General features: G+C 45.2%; 1 protein-coding gene across 4 annotated transcripts in view; it reads right to left on the bottom strand.

The window, feature by feature from the left end:
* The window catches only part of BEND7 (BEN domain containing 7), a 77,588-nt gene extending 59,166 nt beyond the window's left edge, over nucleotides 1–18,422 (bottom strand). For 3 of the 4 annotated variants that reach the window (XM_012660968.1, XM_012660969.1, XM_012660970.1), the window contains exons 1-2: nucleotides 18,307–18,422; nucleotides 16,020–16,103 (exon numbers count right to left, since the gene is read on the bottom strand). In XM_012660968.1, coding sequence (XP_012516422.1) covers nucleotides 16,020–16,103; nucleotides 18,307–18,367 — 145 coding nt within the window. In that variant the 5' untranslated portion in view covers nucleotides 18,368–18,422. The remainder of the gene's footprint in view (nucleotides 1–16,019; nucleotides 16,104–18,306) is intronic. The other variant, XM_012660971.1, reaches the window with a different exon arrangement.
* Between the last annotated feature and the right edge of the window lie 231 nt (nucleotides 18,423–18,653).

Genomic DNA, 18,653 nt, shown 5'->3' with positions numbered 1-18,653 from the left:
TAAAGGAGGGCAGAGCTCTGAAGAGTGTGCCAGGGCCGAGATTCCTGCAGGAGTAGCTGGGGGACATTCAGAGCTGCAGGGGCCCCACATAACAGAGCTTGATGCCATTGAGAAGGGGAGAGGCAAAAGATGGCCACAGAGCCCTCTAAATGGCTGAATCAAACACCGTGATAAGCAGTAGCTAGACACGTCTGAGGCCCTGTTACACTGAGAACTATAAATGGAAAATTGTAAACCGGTCCAATCTATACATGGCACTTACACCTAAAGGACAAAGTTCCTCCCCAAGCTAGTTAGATATTATCAGATGCATCCATCCATTTAATAAATATTTATCGTACTACCACTAAGTATGAGACACTGTGGGACCAAAAGAAAAGAAACAACACACAGTCTCTTTGCTTCAGGAGTTTCCAGGCTAGCCTGGGAGAGTAGAGTGTGCAAACGGCTCCGACAGTGCAGTGGCTCACGTCTGAGAAGGGGCAGGAGTGGCTGGAATGGGACAGCCACAGCCAGGGCGGGCAGGAGCACCTTTGAATCACGGCTGGAGGTGTGAAGCCGGGACAGGTGCCAAAAGGGATGGCCATGGACCCGAGCTGGGCCTTGAAAGAAAAAAAGGGCAGAAAGGGCTTGAGACGGCTATTAAGAACCAAAAGGAGCAAAGAAATATCAGGAAATGAAGCAAGGAACAGCTGTTCGAAACGGGCTAGCACGCTGCCTCTCAGACTTTTCCCCCAAAGAACCCTGAAAGCCAAAGGAGAATAACAACCCACGAGAAGTTGGGTGCAAAGTCCTAAGAGGGGAATAAGGAACAAGCCATTTTCTTTGACGTTCTTATGTTTTATCTTAAAAGTATATGCAAATATTAAACTATACTCTACTTGTTTCTGTGTTTGATTTTAAAACAATTATCTACCCACCGAGATGTACAGCTTCTTACAGACCCTGAACAACGCAGGGTACCCAGAGTACCACACCTGCCCGCTGGAAAAGCCCAGGCCACGGAAGGTGACCGGGCCATCATGGAGGTAAGGCTGGTGGCCTAAGTCAGGCTTGCACATGTTGCCAGCTACACTTCCTAGGAATACACTTATAGTGTCTGTGATTCACAGACAAAGCTGGTACAAACAACAGACAAAGGTGGTACATGATAAATGCCTTAGACACTGTGTGACAAGTGTCTCAGGCGTGAAGGAGGGGAAGCGATCATTCTAAACTGGGAGGACTCCCACCGGCTTCATGAAGACGGTGAGACTCAAAGAGGTCAGTCAAAGATGCCAGGGTCCCACAGGCACTTTGGGAGGAGAAAAGAGAGAAGAGCATCCAACAAAGCTGAGGGCAGAGAAAGACGAGGAGGGCAGTGGTGAGTAAGCTACTCAGCTGGAGTTAAGGTGAATGGGGCAAAGTCAAAAACAAAAGGACCTTGGTGCTCTGACTTCATCCTAAAAGTGACAGGAAATCAATGAGGGTTTTCATAAGAGTGTGACAAGATATAATTAAAACTACCCAACTAATTCAAAGAGTTTGTCTACTTACCTCTCCCCACAATGTTCTCACAACATGGAAAACAGCGTTTTATTTTATAGGAAGCACAGCACGGATGAGTAATGGCATCTATCACTAAGTGACTAGGTCTGAAACCACCACTTCACGTAATGTTCTAGAATAATCAAGTTTAAATCCCAAATACATGGAGGAGGTCTTATAAATCAACAAAGAAGACAACAAATACTAATAATGGAAAAACAGGCAAAGAACATGAACATGTAATTCACCAGAGGAAAAAATGATCAATAAATATTTAAATCTCTTATCTCTCTAATAATTAAGGTAATGAAAAGTAATATGACTTCATATTAGATTTTTAAAACCCATTTTTGGTGAAGGTACGCAGTTACAGCCACACTCATATGCTGTTGGTGGAGATGAAATTTGGCAAAACCTTCTGGAGCTGAATTTGACGATTCCACTTACAGAAATTTATCCTACAGAAATATTCCAACAAGTACCTGTGCATATTCCTTGCGGCATTGTTTCACTGAGGAACAGTGGAAACAATGCAAACATTTATCAACAGAGCATTAGATGAATGATGGTGTACCAGCAGGATGAAGTTATGGTATATCATTTCGTATCTGTAAAGAGTGAAATAGACCCTTACGTCTTTGGAAGTATGTGCAAGACAAACCACGACTCAGGAACGTTGAGATCATGATTATCTCATTCACTACTGATAAGCAGGGCCTAAGTCTGCCTGGTTTAAACTAGGCACTCAACGTGAGTGAAATAAACAAAGATTCAGTTAAGTGAAAAAAGCTGCAACACATCATAAAGCATAATTCCATTTTCTTCTTTTGTAATAGATACACACATATCACACATGCCTCTACTGTTAACAGTGGGTCATCACTAGAGAGTGACTGGGGCAGGATCTTTTGCTTTTTACTTTATATCTTGTTTCCAACTTAACTTTTAACTTTAAAAATGGTTTTGAAATGAATATGTATTACTTTTTTGAAGGAAAAATAATCTAGAAGAATTATTTACACTCTTTTCCCTGTGGTATTGTAAAGCTGAGTCTAAGGCAACTGGTAGTGGCAGCTCTGAACATAGAAACATCTTGATGAAGCTGGGCAGGAATAACCAACAGGCGGCCAGAGACGGCAGCAAAAGAAAGTCAAGAAAGGACGTGCTGGGGTATGGTATGGTTTGCAGCCCCGGAATATTTGCCTGAGATCACTTTCTCTGGAAATACATTACAAGCCATGTATTTCGTTTTTACAGGAATATAGATGTATTTAGGGGAAAGAGTTAAAGCTACCACTTATGGCCCTCTGGCAAGCATTCTGCCTACATTTAATCCTGTGAACAAGCTGAGCGGTTCTTAGGAGGAAACAGAGACGGGGAGGTTAGAAATCTGCACAGGATGTAGCAGGCTCTATGTGCTTCACTGCTCTACCGAACTGCTCAAGGAACCAGCCGAACGGCAGAGGGGAATCCCCTCGGGAGACAACCAAGCTGGTGTCCAGGGAGCTGTCACCACGTGACATGGGTGCTGTTGGGACTAGCCAGCACCTTACCACCTAGGTATGTTAGCACACGGGGTAGGAACAGGACATCATTGGACCAAACCATCTGTATGGATCCCAACCTAGCTGCTCCAAATGAAGGAGAAAGAGGCTCAGCTATTTCCTTTTAAATTGAAACTTGTACTTGGGAGGCTGAGGTAGGAGGGTTGCTTGAGCCTAGGAGTTCAAGGCTACAGTGAGCTCGGATGGTGACTGTGAATGGCCACTGCACTCCAGCCTGGGCAACACAGCAAGACTCTGTCTCTTAAAGAAAAAAAACAAGTTTGGAAATGGGGCTCACCTGAATCCTGCTAGTTTTACAAAAGCCAAAGATTAAAACTTCAGACAAGTGGAGTAATAATTTATTTGTGTTCATGATTCTATGAAACATATAACTAGAGTCTTCAAAGGCTGACAATATACATAGGGAAAGTATAACAAGATTGTAGATTAAGAGCTACTTCTGAATTCCTATAGTAATATTACCAAAATCTTGCTTTCATTCAACAAGAGAGAAAACGTTCATGATTTATTTTTTGGAAAGAGACACCTTTTTCAATATAATTTGAAATGCTGATCCTCTGTTCTATTGTACAGAAAACTTCTAACAGAGTCCTAATACAGACATGCAAATCTCCTCCTTCCTGAGATGTTAATTTACATATCTACATCATGGATCAGGTAAGTAAGAACATGATTAAGTACTGGCTATATTATATTTTTGCAGTCATTTAAATTTTTAAAATATTATGAGTTAACATGCTATCATTTTTAATGTAAATAATGACAATGAAAAATGGATCACATTTGCAATGCCTTTTTCTTCCAAGGAGCTCAAGGAACTTGGATAACTTTGGGCCCAACGGCACCTGGAGAGTGGCATCCTTCCCTGAGTGAGGCTAGTGGGAATTCTCTAGGGCTAAGGCAACAGTAGCTTAAATCAGTGGCTTCCAAACTTTTCTGAGCATTATTCACAACAAGAAATACATTTTCCACGATGACCCAGAACACACACTCAGATATGTACATCATGCACATGACTGCAACAGAACTCTCACAAATTTATCTTACCTGCAAGAAGCGCACTCTGATATTTTCTATTTCTTTCTTTTTTTTCTTATTGCTATTGTTATAGTTAATGCTGGTGACAGTCCACTAAACTGATATCATGACCCACCTATAAGTCACAACTACCGGTGTGCAAAACACTACCTTCAATGCCCATGTTTTTTAGGACACTGGCCTAGGCAGTCTTCTAGCCCTCCACACTCTTTCCGGATCCACCAATCCTCTGTCCCAGCTCCAGTGACCATGTGCATGCAAGGACTCCAGCCCAGACCCCACTCTGGGGCTCCAGGCCCATATATCCAATTGCCTACCAGACAGCCTCATGTGCATGGCTCAAAAGCAACCTTAAAATCAAGTCGAAAAATGTATTTTATCGCAACCATCCCTAAGCCTCAGTAAACAGCACCAATTCAGCTATTCAAGGCAGAGAGCTGGGAGTTATCCCACAGTCCATCAATCACCAAATCCTGCTTCTTATAACATCTAAATTACTTCAGAATCCTTCCCCTTCTCTCTCTCCACCACCACCCCGTTCCCGTTATCACTCGATGGGGCTACTGCCAAAAAGCCGTCAGTATTGCTCCCCTCACATCTATATTCCACCCTGAAGCTAGAGTGATCTTCCGAGATTGCAAATCTAATTCCATCACATACCTCTGTGGAATGCCAATGCCCTTAGGATGGAGCCCCGGCTCCCCAGCAGGGCTCAGGGGCCTCCACATCTGGCCTCCTGCCCAGCTCTCCAGCCCTGGCTCTGCCGCATCTCCCTCTTCTTCTATGGTGCTGGCTCTCATCTGGCCGCACGTTACAATCACCTGGGCAACTTTTAAAAAGGCCAGCGACCAGGCCTCCCTTCAGACCAATTCCGTCAGAAGCTAAGCAGCTTCCGCCATTACCAAGGTGTCCCACTTCCTCAGGAGTGTGCCCACCTGCTGGTCCCCTCTGTGTCCTCAGCCCCCGAAACCAGCCCTACCCTACCCTTCAGGTCTCAGCTTATTCTCGGGGGTCATATTCTTAATCCTCTAGACCCAGGGAGGCCCCTCTCTTCTATGTTCCTGAAGAATCCTTAATTTTCCTTATCACGACCTAGTGGGTTCTAAAATCTCCTAGCCTGGCACTAGTGGCTACTCAACAAGTATCCACAAAATGAATATAGAAATAAATTTTAGTAACAGATATCATGGGAAGATACTGTTGAGGAAAGCTCAAGAAAAAACATCACCACTGATGTGCAAGAGATAAGCCCACATCTGCGGCATCTGTGAAAGAATTTCTCCTTTCGGGGTGGGCCTGGTGGCAAGCAGAGGGCACGTGGTGCCTAAATTCAATCCTGGCTTCCTGTGAAAGCTTTCTCAAGGAACGTGTCTCGTCTGCACCTTCTTCCCGGTTCATCAGAGACACAGACGGGACTTCAGTCCCCCAACCTGACAAACGAGAGGACTAAGCTCCTTGTCCAGAACGACCAAAGTCAACCCAGGAAAGTGCGGTTGGATCTGGGCCACACAGCTCCATGCAGCCCCGGCACCAGGCTCTCCCTCCCAGAGTAGAGTTAAAGAGAGGAACACTGAACTTGCAGAGAAATGCGAAAGCTAACGTTCCCGCAGCAACTCCTCACCATATTTCATGTCGTGCATATTAAGGTACCCATTAAAGTCTTACTGGTAATCGAAAAAAATTATATATGTGCAGTGAGAATGAGTTAATGTTAACAGAGGAACTTTAACTTTCCCATCTCCTGACTTTTAACTTTTAAGTTGTACCTTAACCTTGCATTTGTGTGGGGTTCTTCTCATTTTACATGTAGGTGTGAAGTCATATTTGAGATATAATTCCATTAAACATACAAGCAACTTCATAGTCTATTATGTTGCATCCACTTTTTCTGTAAAAATAAATTGTTAAGGATATTATTCCTGGAACAGAATAAATTCTTGGAATTACTGAGTAACTTATGTACCGTACCACTGTTCCAAGAACACATTACTTATTTTATCATGACAAAGTAAAGTTATTAATCTTCTGGCTTCCATCTCAACAATGAGAAATGCTGTGAGGCTCACAGACACCTGCGTTACATTTCAGTTCAACTTTATATCATCCATAAACATCTCTGTTTTGGACACCTCGCCCAAACAAATGCTCGCAGAATACTCCACGTAGCATTCAATTTTATGAAACTATAAAAGTTCCTCGCTGTTAATTACAGAGACAAATGTCTCATCACACATTTGGTTACCAGATAGCATAATTCGTTTTCTCCATTAACCTTTCAGATATAAAATTTGATTTCAAGTAAAAAAAACGTTGTCAAACCCCGTGGAATCCAAATAATGCAGTATATTTGTACATGTTTGAAAAAAGCATGCAATACTAAGAAAACAATTTTATGGATTTTCATTTACAAGGATATTGATCGTCTGGAATAAATGAAAGAGAATCTGTCTAAACTTTGTAATGACTTTTAAAATATATGATCAAATACGCATGTAATACGCTGTCCTTTGTATGGAAGGAGGCACAGGAGCCTGATCACGAAAGGAATGTGCCCTTTGATCCCTCTCTCCGGGCTGTGGTCACGCGGCTGCGCTGCTTCAGCACAGTCTCTCATCTGCCCCTCCACGCCGGCGTCTGCGACACAGCGGCGAGGAAGGTGTGTTCAGTCGATGATAGCAAAAGAACAGTTTTTTTCTGTTCAAACCTAAATTGCCCGTAAGATAACTGATCCCACAACTATGGCCTGCTAAGGACCATGCTGTAGCTCACATATGTAGGGGCGTTTTTGGCTGTCACAATGTCTAGATGGGGTGCTACTGACACTGATGTATATTCATGCTACCAACATTTTGAGGGTGGGATGGAGACCTCACGTGCTGCATGGGAAAATCCTGGACAGGGAAACTATCTCAACTCAACAAGCTCCCACTCGGATCAGCTGACGACTGGCAGCAAATCACATGTTAACATGCTTTAACATAGTACTCACTCATTTATGCAGAAACAGTTATCAAGAGTCTACTCTGTGCCAAGCATTGTATACTAGGAATACAGTAAACAGGTGAAACCAAAGTCTTGCCCTGCAGGAATTCAAGCTAAGGCAGGAAAGATAAATAAAGGATCATGGAGACGAGGGTAGCAGAGGTCACTCCAGGCAGAGACCGGTGGAGACGTGTCAGGGCCACCATGCTGCAATATTCCAGGGGCGAGTCTGCGAGGCCCTGGGGGGTGGAGGCTGGCTACACACAGGGGTGCCGCAGTGCATCCTGCCTCACAGTCAGACTTTAAAAGGGGGGGGACTGTCACTAACCTAATAAAGTAGAAAATGTGTAATAAAAATAAACATTCCACCGTTAGTACTGACATATTTCACTCCTGATATGTGAGGTCCAGTTAGCTATGAAGAAGGATGCATACATTTTCACCGGCTGAGCCAGGGCAGGAGCTTAGAGGTAAAAGGGCTGGATAGTAAAGTTTCAGGTTAGCTGATTTCCCCACTTTACATTAAATTTAAAATTGGACTCCTCTTTCATTCATTCCTCGAGCATTAATTGGTGCCTGCTACGTGACAGCATAGTGCGGGGCAGTGGAACACAGGGAGCACCCTCAGGGAGTTGACAGCCCCGTGGGAGAGACATATTAATACCAGGAAACCAGTAACGCCTCTGCCTTGCTGGAGGGGTGCACAGCACGCTGGGGAAGGGGAGGGACCGGGGGATCAGGGAAGACCACCTGGAGGAAGCACACTAGCTTGGAGTCTCAGGGAGGAGAGAGTCAGGCCAAGAGGGGGGACGGAGGCAGGTGTGGAGCTGCAGGCAGAGGGTGGTGGGCACAGGCACCGAGGAAGCAGGGCTGCTGTAGGAGTGAGAGTCGTCGGGGGAGACTGTGCGTGGGAGGCAAGAGGGGAGGTGTCAGGAACAAGCCGGGGGAAGCAGACAGGTGGCAGTTCATGCCGGGCTGTAGCCACCATGCAAAGGAGTGTGGGTCTCCACCCGAAAGCAGCAGACGGTAAAGAATTTCAGGCAAGGCACAGCCTAAGTTGCTCACAGTACCCTAAGGCACCCAGGGGCAGCCCTGGGGTCCAGAATCACCGCAGGCTTGGGGCTTCAGCTCTTCCTCAGTCCAGCCCCCTGCCCCTGTGGATGCATTCCTGTCTGGGTCGCTTTCTCTCCCATTATCTGCCACTTATGAGAATAACTGGCTTCCTGTGTCAGGACCTAGGTCTACTATGAGATGCAAAACACACTGCTCTGAAATCTTTCTTTTATCTTATGGAAATCCGTATTATTTTCTTCCAAAAGTAAAATCATATGCTCATGGGAACCAGAGAGGCTAAATCATCAATATGTCTCCTGAGATTCTGCCCTGCATGGAGATTTCTTTTTTTTTTTTTTTAAATGATCTAGTCATGATCAGTATAGAAAAAGTAGAATATTACAATATATCATACTTTCCACTAATGGGGCATTTGCTGAACCACGCTGAGCCCTCTTGAGAAACAGAGGGGCAGCTTTTCCTCCAGACAGATGCTGCCCCCACATGGGCCTTGGCGAGCAGGCTGCAGGCTGGATGGACCTCAGCCCTCCTCCCCTGCGCTGGCCGGGCACCTCTGGGCAGCCACAACTAGGCTGGCTGTGTGCAGAGGCCCTGCCGCTTCAGAAACATGACAGGTGCTAAGGTTTGTTGCCGGTGTTGTTTAATGCCTGACTTTATGTTCTTAAATTAAGGTAGAAAAACCTGCTTCGTGTGGAATCTGAGAAATAGTATCAACATCGGTTTACAGACAGGTCAATACTGTCTTAAAGAACTTTATAAGGTGGTACCAGCGTTATAGCAGAATAAGGAACAAGCAGAACACATGTGATTTTTCAATTTTGGTTTTCACCATGTAATGGCTTTCATCTGTGACTTCTCCTTTTTAGTCTTTTCTGGATTTGAAAAAGAAGTTGTATCTCACAAATCAGTACCAGAAATCCCAAATTTTACCCTAATTAGTATATTACAAAAGCTTCTTCAAATTAAATGACGTATATTTTAGTTTGGCTCACTAAAAGTCTCTAAAATCTCAATATAGCAGTATATGCTATGATAAATCCTCAGAGTCCTATACAACGATGTCCAATATATTCATGCATTTACATTAACAGATACCTGAGTCCCTATCGGTTGAGTATCCATCCTGGATACAGCACTGTGCTAGGTGCTCCAGAGAATCCAAAAAAGAATTCAGGCCACACTTGCCCTCTAGGATCTGACAATTCACATTAGGAGAGTGATGCAAATAAACAACCACAACTGAGTGCGGTAACTGCTAGGGTTGGGGGAGGATCTGCAGGCTGACTGGGAGCATGATAAAACCACACGCAAAAATAAGTATCAATAAATATCAGGCAGCACATGGTAGGTGCCAGAAAAGAGTAATGTTACTACTTAGCACTCAAGTGTTTGGAAGAAAAGATAACTTCTAATGTGGAAGGGGAAGGGAGGAGGGGAGAATAAAGAATAAAAAATAAGAATACAGTGTTTTCCAGTTTGAAAAAGTGTTCAACCACACTGATTTCCTATATGCTGCAGGAGAACCTGATGAGGTGGTTAGAGCCAATGTTATTATCCTACTATAGAAAATAAGGAAAACCCCTCAAGAGTTTTATCCAAGGTGTTGTAGCTCCAGCCTGAGGCTCAAAGCAAGGTTTTCTTACTCTAAATCTGATGCCTCTTCACTAAGCTATACACACTGAAAAGGCTTACAGGCTGCAGTAATATTTGAACTGGGCTTTAAAAAGCAGGAGAGACAGGATTTTACCAGGAGGGGTCTGGAAAAGGGGCGAGACGCAGTAGAAGTCTAGTACGGTAAAGGGCAGAGAGGAGAACGAGGGATGATGGGACAGTCCGACACAGGCACGTGTCTTCAGGGAGCCGAGGCTGGAAAGGCAGCCCAGAGACAGAGCGAACGGAAGGAGGAGCAGAACGGGGTCTCGCTCCCTCCGCGGGGGTGCGGCAAAGCTGTGGCCAGACAATGTCCAAATCCAGGTCCTTGTCCACTGGCTCTGCGACCTCAGGCAAATTAACATTGCTAAAGGCTCATTTTTCTCATCTAAAAGTAGAGAACTTTCTCAGAGCTGGTGTGAGGTTAAACGATGTAAAATACGGCAAGTGCTCGGCACGCAGGAGATGGTAACAGAAAACTTAGCCCCTTTCTCCCGCCGTGGGTTCCAGGCTTTCCCGGGTCGGAGCTCCTGTGCACTCGTTTCCTTCTGCCCAGGGGCCCCCTTCACACCTGGATGTCCTGCTTTGCTGGTGCAAGGGAAGGAGGTTACACGAAAGTCGTACACAGGCAGATACAGATTTGGGAGGGTCGCACTGTGGATACCGCACCCTGAGTGAAGGGATTTAAACTTGACTCTAAAACCCTCGAGAAGGCCGCTGGAGTCTCTGCGCAGGGGAGAGGACGAGGAGGCACGTACTAAGACCAGCTCACGTGGCCAGACTGGCAGGCGTGAGGCCAGGACTTGAGGCAGCTCTGACACAGCGAAGGGTTCAGAACTGAAGTCAGAAGACCTGACCTGAAAGTTGCGGTCAACTACCGATCAGGGTGTGGCCTTGGGCACATCACTTTTGTCTCCTGAGCTCAGCTTCCCACTTGTAAAACATGAGACAGATACAACCCCGACCTCCTGGTGTAGCTATAACAGTAACTAAATGATGAAAGTACTTAGATGGCCTAACTACAAATGCCTCCTAAACTTTAGGCAACAAGTAATATATAAGAAGGACTAAGTTTGCATCCGCAGCTCCTGAAACACATTTCTATGTGCACATATATTTAAAGAAGCCTTGAGAGGCTTTCTAGACTTTGACTTTGCTTGAAATTGTTTTTGAAGCCATTTTTCTGGACCCATAGCATAATCAGACATATGTTGGGTGCTGTATGAAACTTCAGAAACCATCCAGACCAGGGGTTTTTAAACAAGGACACCCGCACGTTCTGCAGAGGCCGGCAGAGGAATGCGGAGTGCATAGGGGGCACTCTGGGTCTTCTCCACAGTTCTTCAAGCAGCTCTGCCCCCCTTTGATCTGCGGGACGCGCTGGGGTTCTGCACGGGAGTGCACGTGAACAAAGCATGTCATGTGGCTAAGGGTTCTGGACACAGGCAGACCTCGGCTCACATCCTGGCTCTGCCACTGAGTCACTCTATCAGCTCTTCAAATGCTCCACCCATGAAGAGGGAATAACAACACCTTTCTTGGGACAATTAATGGGATGACATGGACAAGGTCCTTGCATAGTGCCTGGCACACAGCAAGCTCGGGGTAAGTGACACCTACTATGGCTGGCCACATTCCTAGCCCTAAGAGACACTCCCAGTTTTCTGCCCCCTTTACTCCACCACCAAAAAAGGAGAGAACTTCTGTGAAAGAGGACAGGGACACGAGGACACAACTTGGCCAGGGGCTGAGGGTGGAGCTCCTGGGAGGAGAAACAGAGGTGAAGCATGTCTTTCCGAATAATGGGATTTTGGGGTTCTTCGTTTTCCCCTCTCTTGCCCTCTTGGTCCTTCATTTTATCTGAGGGTGCTTCTCACTCCTGGAACTCCTGCCACAGCTATGGCGACATATCAGAGTCTCCTTCCTTTTGGGAGCAGGGGCCCAGCTCCCCAACCCCTTGAGACAAAGTAAGAGCTTGGGTGGGACCCAGGTACTTGACTCTAGGTGAAGACCCTCCCTACCCCCCATTTTACACACAGACCTGCCCATTTCTCCAGGGAGGAGAAGTCCATTGTGGTTGGGGACTGATGCCCCAACTTGTAAAAGTGTGAGTCCTCTTTGGGGAGACTCTGGGGGCCCCAGTGGGGGCAGCTCCCATCAAGAAAGCCACCGAAAAGAGATTCAAAAACTCAGAGATCTCCACCCTGCTCAACTGGCAGGGCTACCACACCGTGTGCTTCATCTCCTGAAGGTTGTCTAATTGAGCTGAATATTGAAAAGAGTAACTAGAACAGGGCTTGGCACATACGTAATTGGAACGCGATAAATATGTGTTGAATGAATAAATGAATGAGACTGAACACCTGAAAAATAAACGTTTCAAATGTAGATACTATGATAGAAAATCTAAACCCAAATCCAATGCGTAAAAAGAGACTCCATTTAATATTTGTATTAACTATTATTATGAAAAAATTAATTGTCTTATTAAAATACTCTATGAAAGCACCCTGCTACCAGCTAAGGTCTCCTCGATGCACCTTGACTTAGCCTGGCTCAACACGGCCCCCAGGGGAGAAAGATCTGTGACAGGTGCCCTGGGTTCACTCCAGCTTCTGCTATTCATGAGCAAGTCACTTAACTGAACTTTGGTTCCGTTATGGGAATGGTAACGTGTGCCCTACCTCCCTCACAGGTATGCTGTGAGAATCCTGAGAAAACAGCTGTGAAAGCACTTTCTAAACTATAAAGTGCAACACTCAAAGTCTCATTATAATACTTGTTGTTCTGCCCAGGTTCACTCACTCTTCCCATCTAGAATCTTCTCCACCTCCCCTCTGCCTTTGCAAGTCTTTCCCACAGTTCAAGATCTGGAGGCTTCGCAGAGCTCTCCACTCTCCCCTTCCAACTCTCCATTTGCCGTTGCCTTGATCATTCGCATCTGTCATTTAAGTACTGTTCACACAGACAGGCAATACAGTGGGGTGTTCAAAGCTGGGCAGACCGGCACTGGAACCCCACCTGGGTGGCACTTGCTCCTTGGGAGATCTTTGGCAGGTTACCTTAACATCTCTAGCCTCATCTACAAAATGGGGAAGATGATAATTCGTACAGATTTGCTGTGAGGAGCAAAGTACTCAACTCAGTGCCTTGCACACAGTTAGTGCTCAAACAACTGTAACTGTTATGATTCCTGATTTTTTAAAGAAAGTAAAGAGATGGATTCGCTATGCTGCTCAGGCTGGTCTCCAACTCCTGGCCTCAAATGATCCTCCTGCTTCCGCCTCCCAAAGTGCTGGGATTACAGGTGTGAGCCCCCATGCCTGGCCCTGATTGCTGAATACTGCTCCCTAACCATTTCCTATCTCCCCAACAACTGGGTTTTTATTCTTGAAAGCACGGTCCCTTCCTATCCATTTTTGTCACTATCTCTGACCTCACTCTTGTTCCAGAAAAATGCTGAGTTCATAATATTTTCTCACAATGATACTCGTTGAATTGATTAAAATGAATTGTTTTCCTCTAAACAGTGCTCGAATTTTTATTGTAGTCCTATCTAGGCCAGCTTCAGAAAGTCAATGTCCAAGCCTCCAAAAGAGGCTAAAGTAACCTCTTTTGACCCTATTATCAAATTAAAAATGTGTGAGGAATTCCCAAAGCACTCAGCCAAGCCACTCACACTACTGCACTGCCCTATCATGCCCTATCATGCTACAAGAGTTAACAGCCTAAAAATATCCCAGAGAAATAGATTTGATGTGGGGACCTCCACCAAATCCTGGAATACTCTCTTTCCCCCTAGGCCATAAACTTTAATCTTATAGATGCAGATGGTATCGAAGATAACACGTATGTTTGAATACAGAAAATCCTATATAACATCCTCAGGACCATATGTTAGTACTTCCTTATAGGTGACAGGTGACACAGTTCTTATATTTTGATATGAAACTCCTGGCCTCATAAGCTTCACAAAGGATTCTACACCATAATAAGTAATATATTATGGATAGACTAGCAATTTACAAAATAAATATGATTTAAATCTATGTTTTGAGAAGAGTAACTATAAATGTAACACTGTCAACAAAAAAATTCTTATTTTCATCAGTAACTATTCCCATTTGTTCTAGAAATCATGTTTATATAATCCCTTCTACCATTTTTTTTTTAGCCGACCTGGAGACCACAAAGTAAAAATGTTCTTTCGGAACCCACCACATTGGACTGTCCCTAGAGTAGGCAAAAGGCTGAGAAATACCCCCCGGCACACTCCCGGGCTGTGCGGTCTTCTGTCTCTTGATGCTCAAGGCCACCTTAACCAACCATTTTGAAAGCGTATCCCAAGCCTGGTCTTTCAGTGGTTTTTCTAGTATCTTCTTCCACCTGGACGAGGAAAAAGGAAAGCAGCGATGGCTGCCATCTCTGAGAGTTCCCAATTCACTGAATCCTGAGTTCCAGCACCCTCCTGTTCCTCAGCGTCCCCTCTGTCATCCTCAAAGTTCACTGCCTTCAACGCGTCCTTCCCACTTCCCAAGCGCACAGCAGAAGGAGGGGAAAGCCTGCCTCGCTGGAGAACTCAATCAAGGACATGATGTTCCATTTGTATGGCAAGCGTGCCTTTTCTACTAAAGGGCAAATTCTTGATTTCGAATGGCCGTAACGAGTGGTGCTCAGATACAGAATTCCAAATGACCAAGTTTAGAAAACTGAAAATACAGAATTCCAACCGATTAAGCTTAGGAAACTAAAAAGAGTGCAATCCCAGAATATTCTCTTTCTGGGCCACAGCATTTCACTTGATTGTTAACCTTTTGGCTTGTAGTTCTCTTAACAGTAAACAGGTGCTGGGAGTAGTGCTTGCCTCAGTGATATTCTTTCCCTTAGTGGAAAGATCCATGAGCCTTCAAGGATTGTTTTGTGTAAGAAATGCTGACATTTCCCTCCTGTTTTACCTCTTTGAGTATGTATTTGATTTCTTCCCAGTCCTTTGCAACCCACCCTTTCTCTCCCTCAAAGCAAAACAGAGAGACCCTGGTGAGAGCAGATGATATACCCTCTGCTTTCATGATGTTTTAATTTGAAAAACGACCCACACTAGGTCTGAGCAGCAGTGCTGCTGCCTGAAGTCTCTGTGACGGGGCAATTCTGGCCCTTACTTCCTCTCATGTTCTGCCTCTCTGTTGCGCAGCACCTGGCCCTCACTCTACCACCTGGGGTTGCAGAGGTGCCCAGGATGGGCAAGGCTGAAGCCAAATGCCACCACCTACTCTCCACACTGACTTTACCAGTACTCCACTCTTGAAGGCAAAGTTCTCAATGGATTAGGATTTCATTTTTGACTCATCCTTCCTGTATAGTATTTGTACCAACACAACAAACGGAAAGGGTGGCAATGTCTGTGGCTACCCGCCTATCCACTGTGAAACTACGCTTGTCAGAAGGTCTTGGAGATGCTGCTTTGGCTCTGCTAGTCCCCGAGGTGAGCTGGGAACCAGGATGGCAAAAGGAAAGCATGGCTATTCCCCCTGCCCCAAAATGTTGGTGTGCAAGGAACACAAAGCCAGAAAAACGAGGAGTTGCTCAATGATAATGAGCACTATCAAAAAGTAGTTAGGCAGACAATCACACTTTTATTTTCCTTACACTTTTTGACTGTAGATTTAATTTAATTTTGTCATGGCAGGATTAGCAACCAGGCCACAGAGGTGAAGGGACATTATAATAAGACAGCACATTAATCCTCTATCCCACCCAAGGCAGAAGCAAAACCAAACAAATAGCAGCTTCCTGGAAATTGAATTTCTGTTATCCAGATGTCAAAGATGTAATACCCCAATTACACAAACTATTGCCAGTGAAGCATGCCAGCGAATATGCAATGTAAATGGGGTGAGCGGAGCGACAAAACTGCCCAGTCAGCATCTGGCTCTGTGAGTGAGTGATAATTAGCACTGTGTGTAGACACTAATAAACATTTATGTCTGAAATTACAACTTTTAGCAATGTTAATAAGGGATATATTGGCGATCTGTAAAATAAAAGGTCTTGAAAAGAATGTCATACATTAAGCAATGGCAGACATTTCCCGTTCTTGCACAATCTTTTTTTTTTTTTTTCTTTTCCCTAATTGCAAATGGCCACGCTGTTTTTGCTGAGAAATTAATTGACATAGGAACCTACCTAAAAAAATGGGTTGTGTCTCTTTGGCTTCCCCATTAACATCGTTGCTGAATTCTGAGACCTTATATACCTCATGGTGATAATCTGGCACGAGAAAACAACGAAAAATTAGAATTCTAATGACCTCAAGTTAGGAATAAGCAATAAAGACTAGAATCTCATCCTCTATAGTATGTATAATCTATAATTTATAAATTTACTTTTTGAGAACTCAGTTATTCACAGAATTTGCAGTCAATAATCCCTAAAACTTTGCATACTCTGAAGTACACCAACTTGAAGTACTACTTTGACTTTAAAAAACAGCTTTGCTTGATCACACAGTTTTCACGGTAAATTGTGCCCACAGATGCCAATTATTCAACCCTTTTCTTTGAGATGGCAAGTATGTCTGCAGGGAAAAGAAAAATATTGCCCAATCATAGACTAGAGGAGGTTTCCAAATTTATCTCCGCAGCCCATTTTCATGAGCGTATCAATAATATGCATTAGAGTTAGCCAGCACTCTAGTTATCTCAGTTTACCCAGAAAAATCTCAGCCTTTAAGCAGTTTAAAGGCAAGCACACATGAAAAATACCAATTTGTTATTTCAAATATGGTATAATTTGGACAGGAAAGCAAGATTTTCGTCTTTCACACAAGTGATTCTTTTGCATTCAGCCACTGCATTTTATTTAATATGCAATAGTTTATTTTCTAAAAATTTACCTGCAGAACAGAAAGAAGAATCAGAGCCATAATTTTAAAAAAAAAGAAAAGGAAAAACTTGCTATGTCAGTCAAAGTTTAAAATACAATGGTTTATCAGCTTCTCTATGGAAGCTACTGTGCTTTGACAATTTTCTGTTTCTGAAAACTAGGATCACCTAGGTATGAAACCAGAGGTTCCTTCCTAACAGCTATTCCCTTCTTTTGGCCTTAGACCTCACAGGGCAATGTCAACAGAACTACTCTCACTTTTCAGATAAAGTAGTAAGTTCTCTGAGGTCATAAGTAAGAAAGCAGCCTACATTCCTGAATGAATCAGATAGCACCAACATGGCAGTCACCCAGGGAAACACTTTTAAAGTACAAATAACTGAGTGATCAACATGGATGTGCAAAAAAATTTACACAGAAAGAGGGAAGAGCCAACTATCTTGAATATGTAAAACTATTTCAGGCCTCTCTGATTAAACAGTATCCAAACTAAATTATAGGAAGCAGATAAGCATAGACCTTCAAAATGTCTAGAATGAAACCATTGTCAGACCACCAAATCCACATCGCAGCTTAGCTTAGTTTGAAAAACTCGATTACGTGCAATTGTCCTCTAATTTTCACCAGTTTACATGTGACTTCTGCAGGTTGTTGAAACAGTGGCGGTGTTCTCTACTCTGATGCCAATGCTAGATAAAACAGGAAACGTGGACAGGTTCTCTGGTTTGGCTTTGACCTCAAATTGACTCACGGACGACAAACAGATTGGGTCTAAACTCAGTATTAGGACTTGTGACACTACCATGAAAAAAAGTCACCTGCCCCTAATTTAAGGTGACACAATGCATTTTGACATATTTGCTCGACTGCTCTTACTACCTTGAGTTCTCATTTTTTAAAAAGCCAAATCTGGAAGATACAGAACAAGTAACTGAACACAGACAAGACCGTATTCAACTTTCCCCTCCCCTGGCAAAATAAAAGCCCAAAGAGTGTGGCGTACACCTGTTAAATCGTCAGGAACTAGCTGGATTTTTTTTTTTTTTAATGGTACTTATCTGACTGCTGTGTGATCTAGCCTAAAACCCCTTTCTAACCCAAACCAGCCAGCCAGAAAAGATGTTGGATGTCAACAATCCTGCTTTGGGCTTGGACACCTAATGAGCTTCTTTCTCCTTCTTAAAAAGAACAACGATTATCTCTTTTTCCCTTCTCTTTGGGGGAAAAAAAACCAAAACAAAAACAACAAATCATTGGTGCGATGGTCCACCCTCGGCCTGACGGCCAGGCGGTGCGCGGCCACCCCAGCCCGGCCCGGTGGCACCCCAAGGAGGGCTCGGGCCCCCCGCTGTCATTGTTTGCTAATTTCCTGAGGTGCCCTCCGACTTGTTTACGTTAAATAACAGCCTGCCTCCCCCCGCACAACTTTCCCCGCGCCCGGCGTGCGCGGCCGCGGGCCTCTCTGCCCGGGGACACCGGGGGTCCGGGAGGGCGCGCCCCACGGCGTGGCCCCCCACGGGCGGCCGGGGAGCGGGGCCGAGGGCGCGGCGCCCGCTCTTTCCTCCCGCCGCCCCCGCCGGCCGCTTACCTCGGCTCACCAGTTTGAAGCTCTGGGATTTCCTGCTTCTTTTCCTCTCGGAGAACTCCATGGTGCGGGAAGGCGGCGGCGGCGGCGGGGGCTGCGGCGGCGGGGCTGAGGCGGCGGCGGCGCGGGCTCGTGTCACCGCCGCGGAGCCGCCGGGACCAAGGTCCGCGTCTCGCCTGGGCGGGGGGAGGCCGCGGGACGGGAGGAACCACCGCGAGCCGCTCGGGCGCTGCAGGCGCGGGGCCCGGCGGCGCGGGCTCCCGGGCGAAGTTGCCCCCGCGCGGCGCCGCCCCCCCGGAGCCCTAGGCGCCCCCCCGGGCCCCGCTCATGCCGGCTGGCTCCTTCCCAGC

This window comes from Propithecus coquereli, unplaced genomic scaffold (genome assembly GCF_000956105.1).
Source record: "Propithecus coquereli isolate 6110/MARCELLA unplaced genomic scaffold, Pcoq_1.0 Scaffold69, whole genome shotgun sequence".
Taxonomy (NCBI): Eukaryota; Metazoa; Chordata; class Mammalia; order Primates; family Indriidae; genus Propithecus; species Propithecus coquereli.
This window is presented reverse-complemented; position numbering and strand designations above follow the sequence as displayed.